At 41.6% G+C, this 17,658-nt stretch overlaps 1 protein-coding gene across 4 annotated transcripts in view; it reads right to left on the reverse strand.

The window, feature by feature from the left end:
• PRR5 (proline rich 5) overlaps positions 1 to 17,658 on the reverse strand; it is a 92,764-nt gene that overhangs the window by 32,700 nt on the left and 42,406 nt on the right. For all 4 annotated transcript variants that reach the window (XM_075112714.1, XM_075112725.1, XM_075112736.1 and 1 more), the window contains 3 exons: positions 10,217 to 10,297; positions 3,849 to 3,897; positions 3,122 to 3,179 (listed from right to left, as the gene is read on the reverse strand). In XM_075112714.1, coding sequence (XP_074968815.1) covers positions 3,122 to 3,179; positions 3,849 to 3,897; positions 10,217 to 10,297 — 188 coding nt within the window. The remainder of the gene's footprint in view (positions 1 to 3,121; positions 3,180 to 3,848; positions 3,898 to 10,216; positions 10,298 to 17,658) is intronic.

A 17,658-nucleotide genomic window follows, 5' to 3' on the forward strand; every position in this document is an offset into this window, starting at 1 on the left:
GATCTCCCTGCCTTTTTAAGCACATGACAAATAGCACCAGCTCTGGCCCATCTGAAACTCCTGAATTATTCCTGGGTTGATGACTTTTAAGTGCTTTCGGTGACAAATGTGGATCATCATGCTATGCTGCAGCTGCTGGCTGGTGAATCACACCAAGGTCTTTGTTTCTGCAGCACCAGGCAGGAGTTCTCTCTGTCCTACACACTCGTGCACAAGACTGAAAAGGGTGTTCTCAGTTTCGATTTTGTAAAAATTCGTCTTGCATTAGTTCTAGCGAAATACAGCAGAGAACCAGGTCCAAAATTCCTAGCAGCTGTAGCAGCAATAATAAGAATCAACACCATTCCATTATAACCTCCATATGCTACTCTCTGAAACACTAAAGTGTTTCAAACATATAAATCCGATCATGGAGAAGCTCAACCACTCTGTGCCTTGAGGGCAGAGTTTTAGAAAGAGTTAAAGACATTAGTTGCCCACAAGTGGAGGTTAAGTGGAAACTAAGCCCTTACAAATCTGGTTCCAGGTGTGGGTGCTGAACATTTCAAATCTTGCTGCTAGAATTGCATGAAGCCAAATTACCCTGTTGAGATAAGCATGCCTTTCTGTCACACACTCCTTTCATCTTGTGGGCAGCTTGTTTTGTGAAGTGATGGATTTCTGTACAGAAGCTCAGAAAGGCTGCAGAGGTAACTGCCTTTTGCCAGGCAGGCCTTTTACTGGGGGCTGTGGAAGAATTCCTATGGTTTGTTGACGATGAGCACTCTTCACATGGAGGAACGTGACTTCCGTGTCTTTTCAAGAATATGTTTATTTTACTGTCAGGCAAAGATCCCTGCATTTACCATAAGCATTTGCCAGATTCCAGGAAGCTGGGTTACTCTAAATGCTGATTTTAATGAAGCACAATATAGTCAATTTTGTATGACTTAAAAATGCATGTAATACTTTTCACAGTGCTTCTAAAAGTTAATTGAAACTCCTGAAAGAAATATAAGAATAAAAAAATCATAGTTTCAGAACAAAAGCTAAAATCTTCAAAACCTCCTAAAGGACAAAAACCAACCAAAGTGTGTTCTGAAGTGATCTTTTTTTCTCTTCTGACAACTTCAACACCAACTGGGTAAGGAAACTCAAACCATGGCATGTGGGACAACATGAGACTTGAGGGCGGGACCGCTCCTGCTGCAGACCCAGGAAAGGAGCCTGGCTCAGAATGGGAGCTCTCAAGATTTCTGTGCTCCCAACATTGTCTCGGGTGTTTTGGGAGCCATGGAGTCACTGACTACAGGATGGATGCTGGGGTGCTGCTGCCTCTGCTGCCAGGAAACCCAAATTCCAACCTCGGAAACTCAGCTCCCCATCAGCAGCTCCCCAGGCAAGCTAACAGAAAGCTATCTGTCAGAAAGACCTCTGCCTCTGAACGAGATTCCTAAATTACAGCTACCCTCCTGTAAGTTGCCAGTTTTAGTGAGCTGACATTTCTGAGGACAGACTTGGAAAAAACATGACTGATTTAACCCTCACCTTACCAGCATTTCTGACCATATCTTAAGGGACAACCACAAAATGATATACCTAATTAAAAACTAAAATAAACTTAACAGCTTGCTGAAATTTTGTATTTGTTAAACATGCTCCTATATTTGAACGCTATTCAGTGGTCCCACATTTCAATTTTTCATCTCAGCTTTCATCTCAAACATCAGAGACAGTATTTTTCATTTTCAAGCTACTAAAACCAGAAGAAAAACAGGTTGGACTTTGGTAGGTCTCTGCATCTAATTTCCTGATTTGATACTTAGAAACCAACTTCCTTTGTGATTTACAAAGCAGCTAGAAAGGTCTTGAGAACCAAGGTCCCCTTGTGCTCTCCAATCTGTTATGTTATATAACTGAGGAATTCTGTGCTCAGATTAGAAGAGTATGGGTACTTTTTAAATGTGAAATGGTTCTCTTTTTGCAGTGTTCAGGGCCATTGTCTTTCATCAGAAAAGCTGGGTCTCATAGCACCATCTTAATCTGATCAACTGTACTGTCAATAACGAAAGGTCACATTTAGGATTTATAGATAGCTGAAACTAATGGGAACGGTTGTCTCCAGGCTATTGCTTAAACAGTATATTTAGACTAAGTGGTATTATGACTGCAGCTTTGGAAAAGGAAAGATGCATTTCTTTAAAATTGCCTCAAGACTCCCCAGAGATCTTCAGACTGTTTACATGGGCAATAAGTCTTGAAGATATTCTCTGAAATCATTTTACCCTCTGATGACTGACAGAATCATAGAATCATTTAAGTTGGAAAAGACCCTCAAGATCATCAAATCTAACCACAAACCTAACACTGCCAAGTCCCTATGTGCCACATCTATACATCTTTTAAATACCTCCAGGGCTGGTGACTTAACCACTCCCCTGGACAGCCTGTTCCAATGCTTGATAACCCTTTCAGTGACAAAATTTTTCCTAATAACCAATCTAAACCTCGCCTGGTACAACTTGTATGCCTACATCTAGTACAAAATGGCATATTTAACAGCACATCTAAATGTTCCACAATAGCATAGGAGACAAAATGAGGGTGACTGTAAAACAACACGTTGGGTAAAGGTTTACTTAATGTTTACTTCCATAAGGTGACACCTCCAGAAGATGCAGACAAACAAATGGAGCCTTGACTGTAAAAAAGGAGACAGTGTCTGACCTTGTTTATGAAAGCTTGAATCCTGAATAACTCTTAAAACAACCTTTTATTTTGGACTTAGCCAGCTACTTCAATTAACAGGGATCTTAGTGCTTAGTTTTTGTTTATTAGGATATCTCCCTCTGTTCTTCCACTTTTCTTTAATGTTGAGCAGGCTATAATTGAAGGAGAAGGAAGTGTCCATGTGGAGGTAATCTTTCCTCTACTCTCTTGCCGCTGCTCTAGGCAATCATCTCTCCTCGATGAAAGCCAATGGGAACACCAAGACAGGACACAAGAAGAGACTGCAAGAATTAATTCATACAAACTAATCCATAGTCCCGGGAAGACAGTGGAAAGCATCACACTGCCTCCAGAATGCATCTGCTAAAACTCCTGTGACAGACATAGATAGCCATGCTAAATTCCAAGTTACCTTCATAAAACCGGATCTTGTCCCTTAGGATCACCATGCCTTTTGTGAGCAGCTGATTCTGCAAATAAAATATAGACTACCTTTACTTGGTTCTGTACTTCCCTACAGCCATCATATTTCACATTTTTCTCATTCTTAACTTTTGACAATAAACGGGGTCTTTTATTTTAATGATCAATCATCAAAGGCCTCCTCCTGTGTCCACCTTGATTAAATCATCTGGGGCACTTGTCAAATGATGACATAATCATCTACTGCTTTCAGGATACCGCATGCATTCTGTGTGGTGCAACAGGCTTCTCAAACTTCAAATGGCTGACCCACAAAGCATGTACTGTCTTAGAGAAGCAGAAAGAATACTGCTCCAATACGGAGTGTGTACTTACTACTAAATGCCTTACCTATTAACTATACTACAGTGAATTTACTTAGGAACTTAAATTTTAAGTTAAAAGAGAATGTCTGAAGTCTACTGAAAGACAACAGTATCACACAGAAACATAGTGACTGCAGAGGTCTGTTCTATGGCTTGGGCTTTCACTATCTAACTTTATGTATATATAAAATCCAGATCTCGTTGGTCCATAAATGACAGAACACAGAGAAGTCAGTGGACATCTCTGAATAGTTTCAAGGGGCTCCAGATTAGCATTTGGAGTGCGTGAAATGATTTTGCTCAGTACCACATAACAAAATCTGATTTGAATGAAAGAAAACACATGCATACCTGTAGATATTCAGTGAAAAAGGATCCCAGTTCTGTTTTCAATAATTGCCTGTATTAAAAGAATAAGAAAAGGATCTGTGTAACCAGCAAATCATATTAGCTGTGCGCTGCATGGAAAAGGGGAAGTCACTACTAGGAAACTATTCTCATATGAGCACCGAGCCTGTCAATAATGCTTAACAAGAAACAGCAAACAGCGTCAATGATACCAGTTCAACCAACATTTCTATGTGTTGAAAGATAATCTGCTGTGCTTTTAGATGGCCCAATTGCAAAAATACATATGAAAGGAAATTGAAATTTGACAAAAAGAGGATGCTTTCCATCGTATATCTAGTCCTTTAAAAAATGTTTGAGTTTTTCTCCTGCTGTGCCAGGCCTTCACGGGTGCCTGCTGTTGCAAATGTGGATGAACTCCTGGCCCTCTCTGCTCATCCATGGGCCTAAGCTAAAAAATGAGCATGTGACTTGGCTGACATGTTCAGAGCCAAATCATCTCTGTCCTGTGTAAGGTGGAAAAAAAGAGCCGTGACCAAATGTTTAGAGAGAAACCTGAAGCAGGATGATATTCTGTGGGCTTCTTTTGCATGCATGAAACTTGGCCAGTTTTCATCAAAAGGGTCACTATCTTCCAGTCAGGAGACTCATGACAGCTGAAGTTTCACACAGTTTCAGTGAAAAAGCAGGTAGGAATTTAACAGTTTAGCTCTCCTTTCATGATTCCTCCACACTAAAACCTACAAAGCAATATCAGAGAGAAAACCAAACTCACATGCAAAAAAAATTCCACACACAACCCTCAAATTCAGAAACCAAATTCAGCCTGATCTGCAAGCCCAATGTTGGTATCCAGATAAAACTCGTTACATTGCTAAAGAGCTGTATGTCATTTAAGTCTCACATGTTGGATGCTAGATGTACTTCTCTGTATTCAGGTTGCAATTTAGAGGCATACATGAGAGCTTGGACCTTATAAAAATGTAGTCTCAGCTGGGTTTTCTAAACATTTGCAGATCTGCCCTGGAGCTCTTTTGAAAACCTGTCCCTGTGTGACAACCTCAGGTCCCATGAAGAAATGAGGTTAAATTATATTTAAAACCTTAACACACACTTCAATTAAGGTCGTTATGTAAATGATATATTAGGTAGCATGTGATCATCTATCCCTTTGGGCTATGCCTAAAGACTAACAAATAACTAATTATCTAATTATTTAACTAGTAGACAAATACATGTCTGGTTTAAAAAGTCCAGCATATCTCTGAGCTCCATGAAAAAGTCTGCAGGAGTTGGATCTGATGTTTTAACGCCACATGCTTCAGCACAGCCTCTTGAGATTTTCTGAAAGTTCAGGGAATGGAGGAACAGGTCAGTCTTTAGGAGGCTGAACTACAATATCTTATTCATTTATCCTTAAGCACATGTTCACACTGACCTCATAGCACCCTGTGGAAACACTCTAGGCATAAATTAAATAGAAAATAAACAAAAGGAAGGGGGGTTTCAGATGCTCCTAAGCATCAAAATCCTTTTCTGCTAGAAACCTAATTAATTCAGACAAACTATCATTGAACAAAAGCTTTTGAAGCTCAGTCAGGCTTTAGCCATAGGTCTCTCATTGCCATGAAAGGCCACTGTATGGCTAGTCCCCTTGGCATGCTGTTATAACATATGGGAAAGAGCAACCCTTGCAATGCCCTGAGACTCCACCCTCAATGGTACCCACTGAGAAGCCCTTGGCAAGGGTTAAAACCCACCTCCTGCAAGACTGTTGAAATCTTAAAGCCTGAAAAGACTGTCAGTGAGTACAAGGATGCTATAGCCAAATCATGCCACGCTCACTCCAAGTGGTAATTCACTGTCCAAGCGGTGTGATTTTTTTCTGGATCACAAGTGATAGCACTAAAGGTTTTTCTTACTTTGACCATGGATAGATAAACCATTTTTAGGGTAAAAACCCAAAGTTGCAGTTTTGAATTCTCTTATTATAGAGACAATTTATTCCCAGATATCTCTTTGTGCCACTGTTACTTTATGCTGACAGGTTTTCCTTAATTTTCTACCTTCTCCTCAAGCTAGCAGCTCTTTGAAGTCTAGTCCTGGATTCCTCATAGTCTTGCAAACACCTTCTCTTTTCATATTTTAGGTTCTACTGACAGTTCCTGGCATTTAGGGCAGGAAATACAAAATTATGTTCTACTTATCCAATAACTAGCCATCTGATAAACCAAAATCCCACCACATTTCCATTTTTTCAGCTGTGAATGAACTAAACTAGCCTGCAGTTAAGTATATGCACAGGACTGCATCACACCAAGCAGCACTATGGCTACATAGGCATCTCTGTTTACAAGGTGGAAGAAGAACTGACAGCACAATTAATGCATCTTGTTCTTTGAATCCCTAATAATACAGATACTTCTCGCTGCTTAATTAATTTCTTGTGAAATAGTGAGGCCTTCAGGGCACATCAGAACACTGGTGTTTGATGTTCTCTATACCCATATTCACTTAAAGGAGAACCACAACAAAACTGGACCCAAGACACTGCTTGCAATTTTTTTCATCCTTGCTTCATTTCCCTTAACAAAAATCTGTCAGATTGTCACCCGCCAGATTCTGGATAATTCAACTCAGATAACTGAATAACCTTATCTAGATATGTGGACGTCATGAAATGAATTCTTGCAGCATTACCCACGATGGACAGTCTAACACTGTATAATATCTCTTAAATAAAGTTAAATGGAAACAAATGACTTCACTGGATTTGAACTCCTGCTATAAAAGAGGAAATGCCACTAAAATGTGCTTTGTTTACATCAAATCAGTATCCTGAAACTCAGAAAAGAGGCAGCTATAAATATGTATTAGCTTTAATACAGGACATCCTGCTTCCACTGTGTTTCCCTTTCCTTCTTTTTCTTCCTTATTTACAAGTGGTGTAAATAAACACTTTGAAATGACATATGGTCCATGAAATGAAAAAGGAAAAAACACTATACGGTTACTAATATCACACACATATACCAAGAGAAATACTAACAGTAAGTCTATGCATATAGATTTTTATTACCTGACTTTTGAATCAATCCCCTATTAAATCACCTAGTAATGGCTCAGAAGTAGTAATGTACCAGATGTACACTGATGATACTCCCAGTTACTGGAGAATCTTCTCACCACCTTACTGTACTCCTTTATCTTTAGGAGAGTTATTCAGGAGTTAAAGCAATATGAAAGAGACTGGAATGATACACTGATTGTATTAGTAGTAGCGCTTCTGAGCGCTACGTAACTCCATATTTAAGGCCACTTCCTAATGTCAGAGGAATGCAAGAATGGTGTCAAAAGGCACGGGTGTAAATGAGTGGCAGCTTTTATGAGCCAAACCTAGAAGAAAAGCAAACGGTACTATACAGATTTGTACCCACTGATGTTTTCTTAAATAATCTGCGCATACATAATCAGGGTTCAAAGCCTCGAGATGTGTGTTCAGAAAAGGAAGTTATACGTATGTGTTTGCACGTATGTCACCTACAGTAGTTGAATATAACTGACATTTCTGAGTTAAAACGATGGTGTGCAAATATTGGTGGCATAACATAATTGTTCAAATATTTACACTTAGCATGCGAGTTAACTTGGATATTCAAGGTTTAATTATGGAAAGTATCTCAAAATCTGCTCTAATTAAAGTGGTAAAATAAAATAACTTCTTTTACTGTCCTGTAACTGTTGAAAAAAGTTACTGATACTAGCCATTTACCTGAACACTTCCACACTCAAATTCCGCCCAGTGGAAATAACAGCTATTTGTTTCTTTTTATTTATGTACGTGTGGGGAAAATGCACCTAAAACAATCCTAAGGCAGTTCCACTTCTGAGGTCATGTTCATGAATCAGATATTTTTGCATTCAGTAATAGCATTAACCCAAAAAAAGTTATTTTGAATTAAATAACAACAGTAGTAAGCCAGATATTTTTGGTATGTGTCAAATCAGTAATTTCTTAGTTAGATTTTGAGCTTAATTTAAGTGAGGCAAAAGGGCTTCAGTTGCAAATAGTCAGGAGGCCTTAAAATGTTATTGACTGTGGTCGGCAGTAAAATGAAGCACACAGCAGGAGTGCAGTAGCTTCTGGAGAGAAGCCATGGCTGGACGTGTGAACAGGCATGTTTAAAAAATAACCACTACCACGCTCTCCTCTAGAGACCGATCTCTTGGCTGTTGTGTCCTCTTTGCCTGCTTGCAGTTTCGTCATCTTAGATTTTTTTTTTTTGTATGAATGAAGCAAGCAGGACACACACCAGAAGCTTCACAAAAACAAACTCAGAGTTATCACCGAGAGGATGGACAACTTTTGGCAATAAATTAGATGGCTGTTCAGGCCAAGTTGGAGGCCAGGGGAAACAACCTCAAAGCAGCAGTGGACAAGAAGCAGTTGAAAAGCAATGCTGCATCTCACCCAACGCTTTGTCATCCCATGAGAGTTACGCTGCTGATGCCCCATTTACAACAGCAGCTTTCTTGCTTGGCCTAGATTTCATACTGTTTTGTCTATCAGCTCAGGTATGAGTCACCAAGCGTTGTTCTCCAGGAAGCAAAGGAAAACTGACCGATCAGCTGAGATAACAACAAAGCAGCGTGATCCTTACCCTGACAAAAAGAAGTGGGCCTTGCATGTGGCAGCAAAGCCCATCGTAAAATGGAAAAAAAAAAACGGTCTATCTGTAGTCAGCTTGCCTGTTTGGCTGCCTGGAATGTTGCAATAAATTCAACAGAACTGTATTAGCACGCATCATCATGGTGCAGGGTTTATACCCAGCTAAATGAAAGTAAAATCTGGGCACGATTCACCAAATAACATCTATCTATCTATCTATTTGTTGATTCATACAAGATTATATTTGTCTCTGTCACATCAGCAGATAATTTTGCCTCTTCTGTCCCTCACCAGCAGATGAGCATCCTGAAGCAAATCCATTGGGCCAGGAAATCTCAGCTGATAACTACCATTTTTTTGTCATTCAGATAAAGCTGAAGAATCCTAACTGCACTTACAGTAATAATGATCAACCATTATCCCAATAGCTAACTCAAAATGATTGATGGATCATCCTGACAACCATCCTAAAAAAGCTATTCTTTGTATGTCATTTTCTCCCCAGAGAAGTAAGAAATAACTGGAGAATAAGTTTCTTTTAATTTCAGAAAGACAGAGAGAGGGGAGAAAAGAGAGATCACAGGCCAAATATCATTCATCTGGACCTCTCCAAAGATACACCCACAATTAAAGGAACCAGACTGGGCCAGCTATCCCAGACTGGGAACCAGACAGGGACAGATAATCCCGGAATATCTGGATATTCTGTGGATTCTGTCAGACTCCAGTGCCTGGATAGAGTGGGAATAAACAGTAAGGGAAAGGGAATTACTGAGGCTCTTATCTGAAGACAGCCAGGGAATGTAATAAGCTGTCTGTCTCTTTTAAGTGCAGCTTCTTTTCCACCATTTATTCTTCAAAGCATTGGGACAAATTTCTAAAAGGAAATCTGCTGCCTTGCCCTCGTCAGTCAAAGAGTAATAGTAAGTGCTAGAAAAAGTAGTAAAAAGTAAAATGCTGTAAATCCAGATATCAGTTTATCTCTTAGTAAACTTCTCTTTGCAGCTCTAACTTAAGTAACTCGAATGGTAGGATTTTCACTCTTTTTTTTTTTTTTTTTTTAGGAAAAAGAGTTCCCAGTATACATCTCACTGATCTGTATTTAGTCTGTTATGAACAGCGTCATCACAGTATGAGAAAGAAATAGGAACCTTAAACTGCATTAATCAGGTCATTGTGCTGACACAACAGCTTTATAACATCTACAGCATATTCAACCTGTGTGGAAGGAACAGCTAGACATAAGGGACCACCAGGCAGGACATCCTTCCTTGACATGTTGCACTGAGCGCTTGGAGGATTTACATCCTCCACAGATTAAAGGGAAGCATCTCAGAGCTAGGCCTGGCACCTATGGAAAGGCCAGCATCATTGCAGTGGTACATGGCTTCATTACCAGAGGGGTCCAGGTTTTCCCTTCCTTAGTTTCAATCCAGTATGTCAAGACAGACTCTGAAATAATCCATCCCCCTCATGGCTAAATACCTCCTCTGCAGGAGGAGAACAGCAGTTGCTACACAGCGAGGTGTTGACACACATCAGCAACAGCTACTCACTGAGGCCAAATTGACTGTACTAGCTGAAACTATCACTGGGAAAAAAAAAACCATAATACTGCTGTACAAGCTTTCAAGCACGAGTGCTAGCAAACAGTACTGTGCACGCTGGCTAATAACACTTTGCATAGAGTTGAGTCTCTTACCTGACTCCTTCGTTGAGGTTGTAAAGTTCATGGTCCGGGAGACCCTTACGCTGGAACACTGCTATTACTCCATTGTGGATACTGAAAGAGGACATTAGGAGGCATTAGCACCCAATCACATTTAGAAGGATATCACTTCCACAATAAGCCTAATATCTCTGCCTAGACACTGCAGTACCTTTTTAAAAGTCATAGATGGCTGCTGGTACCCCATCCCAGATGCCTTAGAGGGAATTACTGCCTAGGAAACAGATGACATCTTTGAAAATCAGTTCTTTTTGATTTGTTCCACCTTGGTAACTTCAACAGTTGCACATCTGAAATCAGTAATTTCAGAAAGCTTAGGCTTATATATTTTAGGTACTTTAAGTTTATTAAGTACAAATTTTAATCTATTCATATATTAAGGATATTTGAAGCATTTTTAAATATATTTTTGTCTCTACGCTCATCACAGGGACAATTAACAGCTTCACTATCAGATCAGTGATGATATTCCCATTGTTGGCATATGTTTGTCTGAGCTATCGTTATTTGATTCCTTTATCAACAAGTCAGCACTTATCCAGGCTGGACACTATACCTGAAGTTTAACCCACAAATATGGCATACCCTTTACTAGAATGGAACCTCAAGAATGGTTAGTTCTTCAAAAAAAATAAAGAAACACTGGACAATTATGAATTTTAAGTCAATTTAACCAATCTCTCACTCATTTTCAAAAATGAAACAACAGAAAAGGGCCAATTGATTACAAAGACTGTTTTCTATTATCACTTATGCATTTCTCAAAGATTTACGCTCTTGCTCCAGCTAAAGAAAAACCACGGCTGCACTGAAAGAACAAGTCTAGAGTTTGTAAGGCAGACAGAGAGAGAGGCAGCAATGTGCTAGGCATAGGCAAGCCATCTGTCCTACAAAAATGCTCCCTTTTCATTTTCAATGCCATTTTTAACTGTTGTGCAAGCAGATGTTGCTTAGAGGCAGTGTCTTTCTCTGCAGTCAGACACAAACCAAGACAGCACTGAGACCACAAAATTCTCTAGCTCAACAGAAAGTCACATACCTAACACTGTCCATCCCTGGGGCGTATGGCCACCGGCCCCATAAATTCCAGGATGCTGAATGGTAAAAACCTGCCACTTACTGCAGGTACTTGGCAATCCATGTGCTTAGCAGGGATGCTTACTGGTCCACTTAACAAGATTGCACCTCAAAGGGTTACTGAAATGAGTACGTGCTTCAAAACAAAACCCTGACGTGGTCCTGAAATACACCTGACACAATTAGCGTGATGACACATCAGCCTAAATGACTGAGCTTAGGTGTGAGGACAAAGGTAAAGAAATGTCAGTGAAAGGTGAGACCAAACCTGTTCCAGCATTAGTAGAAGGGAGTGGAAGTCGCCTTCCCCTTCCCCAACCCAGTGCCACTTTTTATAGCCTCATGGCTTTGACTCCAAAAAGCAAGAAAACTCATGTGGTCCCTCCATCTGTCAGCTCATCCTCACTCCTCCACTCTTGGAACTGCTTCACAATTTCTACCACATTTAACTATGGAGCGGAAGTCCCCAAAACATAAAGGTCTTTCAGGTTTCAGTTGGGGTGGAAGGAGCACCTTTTAGTGACCAAGAACATACTGCAGGGTGAGCTCGGTCTTCATTCAACATGCACACAGATGCTTTAGCTTCCTGACCCTACCACACACGGAAGCAACCTTTATCAGCTCCACTGCTCATACTACTGCTACTTGGTTTCTAATATGACTGCTTTTACTGAAATAACCATTCCCACCACTGGCAGTGACTGCCAATAATTTCGCTTCTGTCTGCCTCAGTTAGCACACGTGTAAAATAAAGATGATGACGGTGACCCCTAAAGGGTGTTTTAAGATCTATTTATGAAAATCATAACAAAAGCAATAAGCATAATTATCAATAGCAGTAATACGTGCCATCATTGTCACTGTTTTTCTTTCCCCCCCCCCCCCATCCTCCTGATTGCAAGATATTGGCCTGTGCCTCCCCCTATTCAACGTTACACCTGAGAAGGGGAGATGATATCTTAAGGCTTATTAAAAAACTCAGAGGGCAGAAGTCTTCCTGCTCCGCACTGTCTCCCTGGGTGGCTCTCATTCTGCAAACCACCTCCTGGCCTGTACTCAGCTGGAGCAAGGAATAGTAACAACCAGCCACAGAGGTGCTCAGGAGGTCTATTTAGGGGTCACTGACTTAAAACACACCCCTAGAACATCTACTGAAAAGATCTTCCAAGGATCAGAAGCTACAGCATGCAGATCCCTCCAGGGGATCTGGTTTTACCAGTGACTCTGCAACATAATTTTTCAGAGCTTTGCAGCTGACCTCCCCCTGCTCACACTGCACTGGATTCTGGTGTAATGGAGCAGCAACCAGCTTCACAGCTCTGGAAAGCAAAACCAGGACCCGGTTTGCCCATCCTGGAGGTACTAGGATTTGGGATTGCCCTGCATTATGAAGAAGAGCTAAAGGTGGTATCTGTTCATAAGATCTCCAGAGGGAGGAAGCCTGATTCCTCCTGGTGAACAAGCCTGGTTGGCTCAGGGCCAGATCTAGCCACATACAGCTGCTCCCACTGCAAGGGGATGCCACTGCAAGTGTTATGCCAGGCGGCAGTGGAGTGTGTGTGTGGACCTTAGGCACCCATGTTAAACCTCCCTAGGTCCCTGGTAAGACAACTCCTTTCAGTGCTTGCTGGGAGCAGAGGACTGGGCTGGAAAGTAAAACCACCGTTATTCACCGAGAGATTCGAAAGGCAGGCACACAACAATGCTGAACAGCAAAGACGCGCACTGCTAAAAAAGCTCAGCCATGTTCATCTGTGAAAAAAGGAAATTAGAAGTCGCAGGTGAAGGATATGACCCACTGTGGAGAAATACACAAGCAGATCAAATTAGGAACCATTATCCTCTTTTCTCTTTTGCTCCTTTGAGGATGTTTCCAAAGCATTAAGCATGCTGGTCCCTCTTTCCCCCCTACACCCACGTGCACAGACATACACTCATGATCTAACCCAGCTTATTTTGGCTGGCTTGAACAGACACACTCAATTTACGATTATTTGAAAACTGGCAGCTAAATGTCTCTGGTATACAGTGAAGCGATTTGGGTATTTTAATATTATGAGTAACATGTAAAGTACGATTAATGTAGTGAATAAAACAAGCAGTCTTTACACGCTCTTCTAACTCGGAAATGAACTTTGCAATGTTCCCTGCCAGCCTTCTGCAGAGAAGAATGACTAAGTATCTCTCCTAGAAGCCAGCATGCTCTCTCTCCTTCTCTCTGGCACTCCTTTCTAAATGAGGGGGAGGTTTTCTCTTTCCAGCTTAACAGGTCCATTATTATTCCTCAAAGAAATAAGAGAGATTAAGCTTTTTTAACAAGAACTTACGGGGACAGGTTGTGAGCCTTTAAGTTACTGCCCGCGTAGTAGAACTGCACCTGCATAAAACATCCTAGTGGTGATCTTTTAACCTGCCTGGATCTGCCTTGTAGTGAGGGACAACTGCCTTGTCCGGAAAACAAGCCTTGGCCCTTCTGCGTTGACCAGCTGCCTTTCCTACCACAGACAGCAGCGCTTGCCTGCAGGATGCAGGCATGCGGTCCCAGGCTGCAGGCGGCGTGGGAATGCCGCCGTGATCTGGTCCTCCACGCTTGCTCAAGAGGCAACAAAGAGCAGTTGGAATAACCAGGACGCTATCAGTGGCATAAGCTGCTGTCAGGATAATAAAAAGCTATCTTAAATCTTCTTAGTTACTGTAAGTTAATGAAAAAAACAAGCCCAACCCTTGTTTAAATTAAAGTAATGCTATGGTTTCTATAATAAGTGATTGTTTAAAAGGGTTTAGTCAGAATGGTACCATCTTTCACTGTAAAAAAATATTTGAGCTGCTGCTTGCACACAAAAGTCCTGCAAGACGCTCAAGTTGGGTGCCTCAACCTGTGACCAGCCTCCACTGAGGCTTAAGTCAATAATATGTGATTAAACTTATACTTTAATAGGTAACCTGAATTGGAAATCGCTTGTAAACTGCCTTCTGTAACTCTCCTAAACATGAAAGTTAATAATGGGTGCACTCATGCACTGATATTACTCTGAACACCTTCCCTGTAGTTGCTGTGTGTGTAAATGTGTGCACAAGAACACAGCACTGCAGAGGAGACAAAAAAAGAGCCCCAAAAAACGGGTCAGCTCCTCAGCTGCCCATGCTCAGTGCTGAATAAGCTTCCAGTTTCCAATTAAGACTAGGCCCCATACTGTACATCCAGGGTTATAAATGCTTCTGGTTTGCTGTATTGCACCAACAGATACATCTTCCACAGAAGCACAGATGTAACCTCCTACTCCTTCAGCGCTGCACTTTCTCCTGCTTAAGGAAATGACCAATTTCTAACACTCCCCTACCAGCATCTTCTGCTGGAACAAGGGGGACCTGGAAGCTCTGTGTACCTGAGCAGTGCACTGTTGAAACAAGCTTCAGCCACCATCACACTGTGAGAAAAGGCAAATCTCTGAGTTATGGGATTATGGCATCTCTTGAAAACACAGCACCAGTTCATTAGCCAGCTCCTCAACTGGTATGAATTGGGGTGAATGGCTGTGGCTGTATTATTTAACCTGAGTCCAAACACTAAGATACATTGCGCCAGCACCTTTCCATAAAAACAAATGCCACGGGCCACTCTTGGTCTGAGGACTACGGCTAGGAGAAGACATTTTGAGAGACCAGCAGCGAGGCAGAAAGAAGACTGGGAGGAGGTTTCCCACAGGTTGGTGGGTGGGCAAGGAAGACACAAGCATGGCTAGACCAGGCTGGCTCTAGGAGGTAAAATCAGGATCAGAAAACTGCAGAGGCCAGTTTGGGGTTTTTTGTGTTGGGTTTTTTGTTGTTTTTTTTTTTGGGGGTGGGTTTGCCTTGAGAATTAAGGCAAAATGGCTCCAGCAATGTATTGTACTTCTCTATCCCACAGTGGCCACAGATTGCCAAAAGAAAACTGTCTACATGCAAGGTGGCACTCACAGCAACAAAAATCAATGCAGCAACCGAAGAAATGTCACCTCTTTGGACAGACTACTCATTCTAGATTTGCCCAATTCTCCACAGGAGGCAGCGGCTCCAGGACTTGCCATCTGGCGGCCTGAAACATGGGGAATGACAGCTCCAGCATACACAGGGCAGACCTTTCGCACGGCTGACTGTGGCACGAAGGGATCTGGAAGGTGTAAATCCCCAGAGTACAAAGCTGCATGCTCACTGACGGCACTCCCAACCAGCCTAACAGCCTGAGCGCCAGGATGGAGAGGGTGGAGTTTATTATTATGATTTTTGCATAATAGAAAGCCACTGCCTAAGTAGCTTAATACCACCAAAACATACATTTCCCTTGAGCTGCTAGTTGTCCACCCAGACACCACTGCCTTTGGTGGGTGGGAGGGTGGCTCCACCCAGCACTGAATTATCACCTTGTTCTTTCACTGATGTTTTGAAGAAGCCAAGAAGGAAAAGCTATTTTAAGTAAAGCACCGGTTTCTGCCAGGTCAGAATCAATTTGTCCACACTGATGTGGAACAACTGCAAAGTTGGGCTCGCAAATATCTGTCTGAATCCCGATGTCCTGTTTGTTTCAACTGTCACCACGGCCCTCCCAGCTCAGCATTTGCTGGCAGAACAGGTGGAGCAGCCCATGTTTTCATTCATGCAAGCACACAGGCAATTTTGGTTCTCTAAAGCAGTCACTACCTCCACATGCAAACAGCATGAGTGAAAATACCACGGTGTTTTTTATTTAGTGTTTGCAAATGCTCCAGGTGAAGTCCATCAGCAAAAACAATGCTGTGTGAATAATCACACCCTGCAAAAACTGGGGAGTTAAAGGCAACATTTTCATTTTCAGAAGTGACTAAGTGGCTCGGGGCTCATTTCCTCTGGCCAGTTATGGGAATAGCTAATTAATAATAACTAACCTGATATACTTGCATCAAAACCTCCTTGAAGAAAGACACCCTTGCTCCAGAATAAAACCTCATTTTCCTGAATTAGCTTAATTCAATTGGGAAGAGCCCATTTTCAGTACAGCTTCAGTCCAGCTGCAACTCCACAGGCTTTCCATGAGGTCTTGACCCTTTCAAAATAAGCTTGAAGCTGCTAGTCCACTTATATTTCTGAAATTTCTACCCAAGGTAAAGCAATCTGCAAAGAGGGATAGGCTGCAATTACGCACTGGATCATACAAGTGAAAATAATCTGGTCTGCAAAACTCTGTCTTCAAAGCGTTTTAGAGGCATTAGTTCACTAATTTCACCAACTCTAAACATCACTCTTACATACGAAGAAGCAATTCTCCTCCACCACTGCTTTCTATTACTGTAGTCAAGGCTGGCACATGCTCCACGGCACAAGTGGTGGCTTGACCAGCTGAGAAGTCCCCTTCACCTCCCCACCTCATAGCTCAGCTCTGTTGGCCCCCAGTGCACACATACGGCCAAATGCTCCAAAGAGGACTCCAAATAAAGGGTCAGGAAAAAGAAGAATATTTCTGCTGCAGACAGACAGAAATATTTCAAAGTATTTCTAAATAAACACTAAATATTGGAAGAAAGAAAATTTCTGAGGAGAAGACATAGATAAAAATGCTGGCCAGGAATGTTTTCTCCACCAGAAAAGCCTCCCTGTGATCTAAAAAAAACATTAATTTTTCATTAGAAGATGAAATATGGTTCCCATGACTGTAAAAATTACTTTACAGCAAGTTATTGTGCTTATTACAACCCTGTAAAAACTAGCCCAAACCATAAAACTCTTTCTGATTCCATATGTCTCCTAGTATTTACTGCTGATCTCACTAATACAGGCATCTGACCTGTGTCTGCTTTGCCTTTTCTTTGCTATCTCGTACTCCTTCATTTGTCTGTGAATTTTCCCCATTTTCTTACACCAAAGAGGGTCTAAGTGCCTTTGACTAGAGGCTTTCCCACAGCACAACTCAGACAGTATCAGCTCCCGATTAGGTAGCCTGTGCTAGCTCAGTCAGAATGAAAACCTTGCAATGGATTTTATTTGCCCTGAAAGGGGCCCCCGTGGCTTGCAAGATTGAGATTAAAAACCCCGGGTTTCTCAGACCAGTTGGTTTAGTCAGCATTCAGCCCTCACTTTTTTGCCTGAAGCAGAAAGGGGCGGGGGGGTGGGGGGGAGGAATTGAAGACAATGCTAGTGAAAAAATTTAAGCTATTTTAATCCAATGCAAATTATGTGAGCTGTAACGAAACTATATTGTTCCACTGTGTTGCTGTTGGTTGCTAGTTAACGTGCGCTGCCAGTGTGTTGCTGTACAGATCTTTTGGGGTTCATGGGAAAGCAAGCTCAAAAAAGCCGTGATATAAAGTCTAATTTGCATAGCAGCA

The sequence above is a fragment of the Phalacrocorax aristotelis genome, chromosome 1, assembly GCF_949628215.1.
Source record: "Phalacrocorax aristotelis chromosome 1, bGulAri2.1, whole genome shotgun sequence".
Lineage (NCBI taxonomy): Eukaryota > Metazoa > Chordata > Aves > Suliformes > Phalacrocoracidae > Phalacrocorax > Phalacrocorax aristotelis.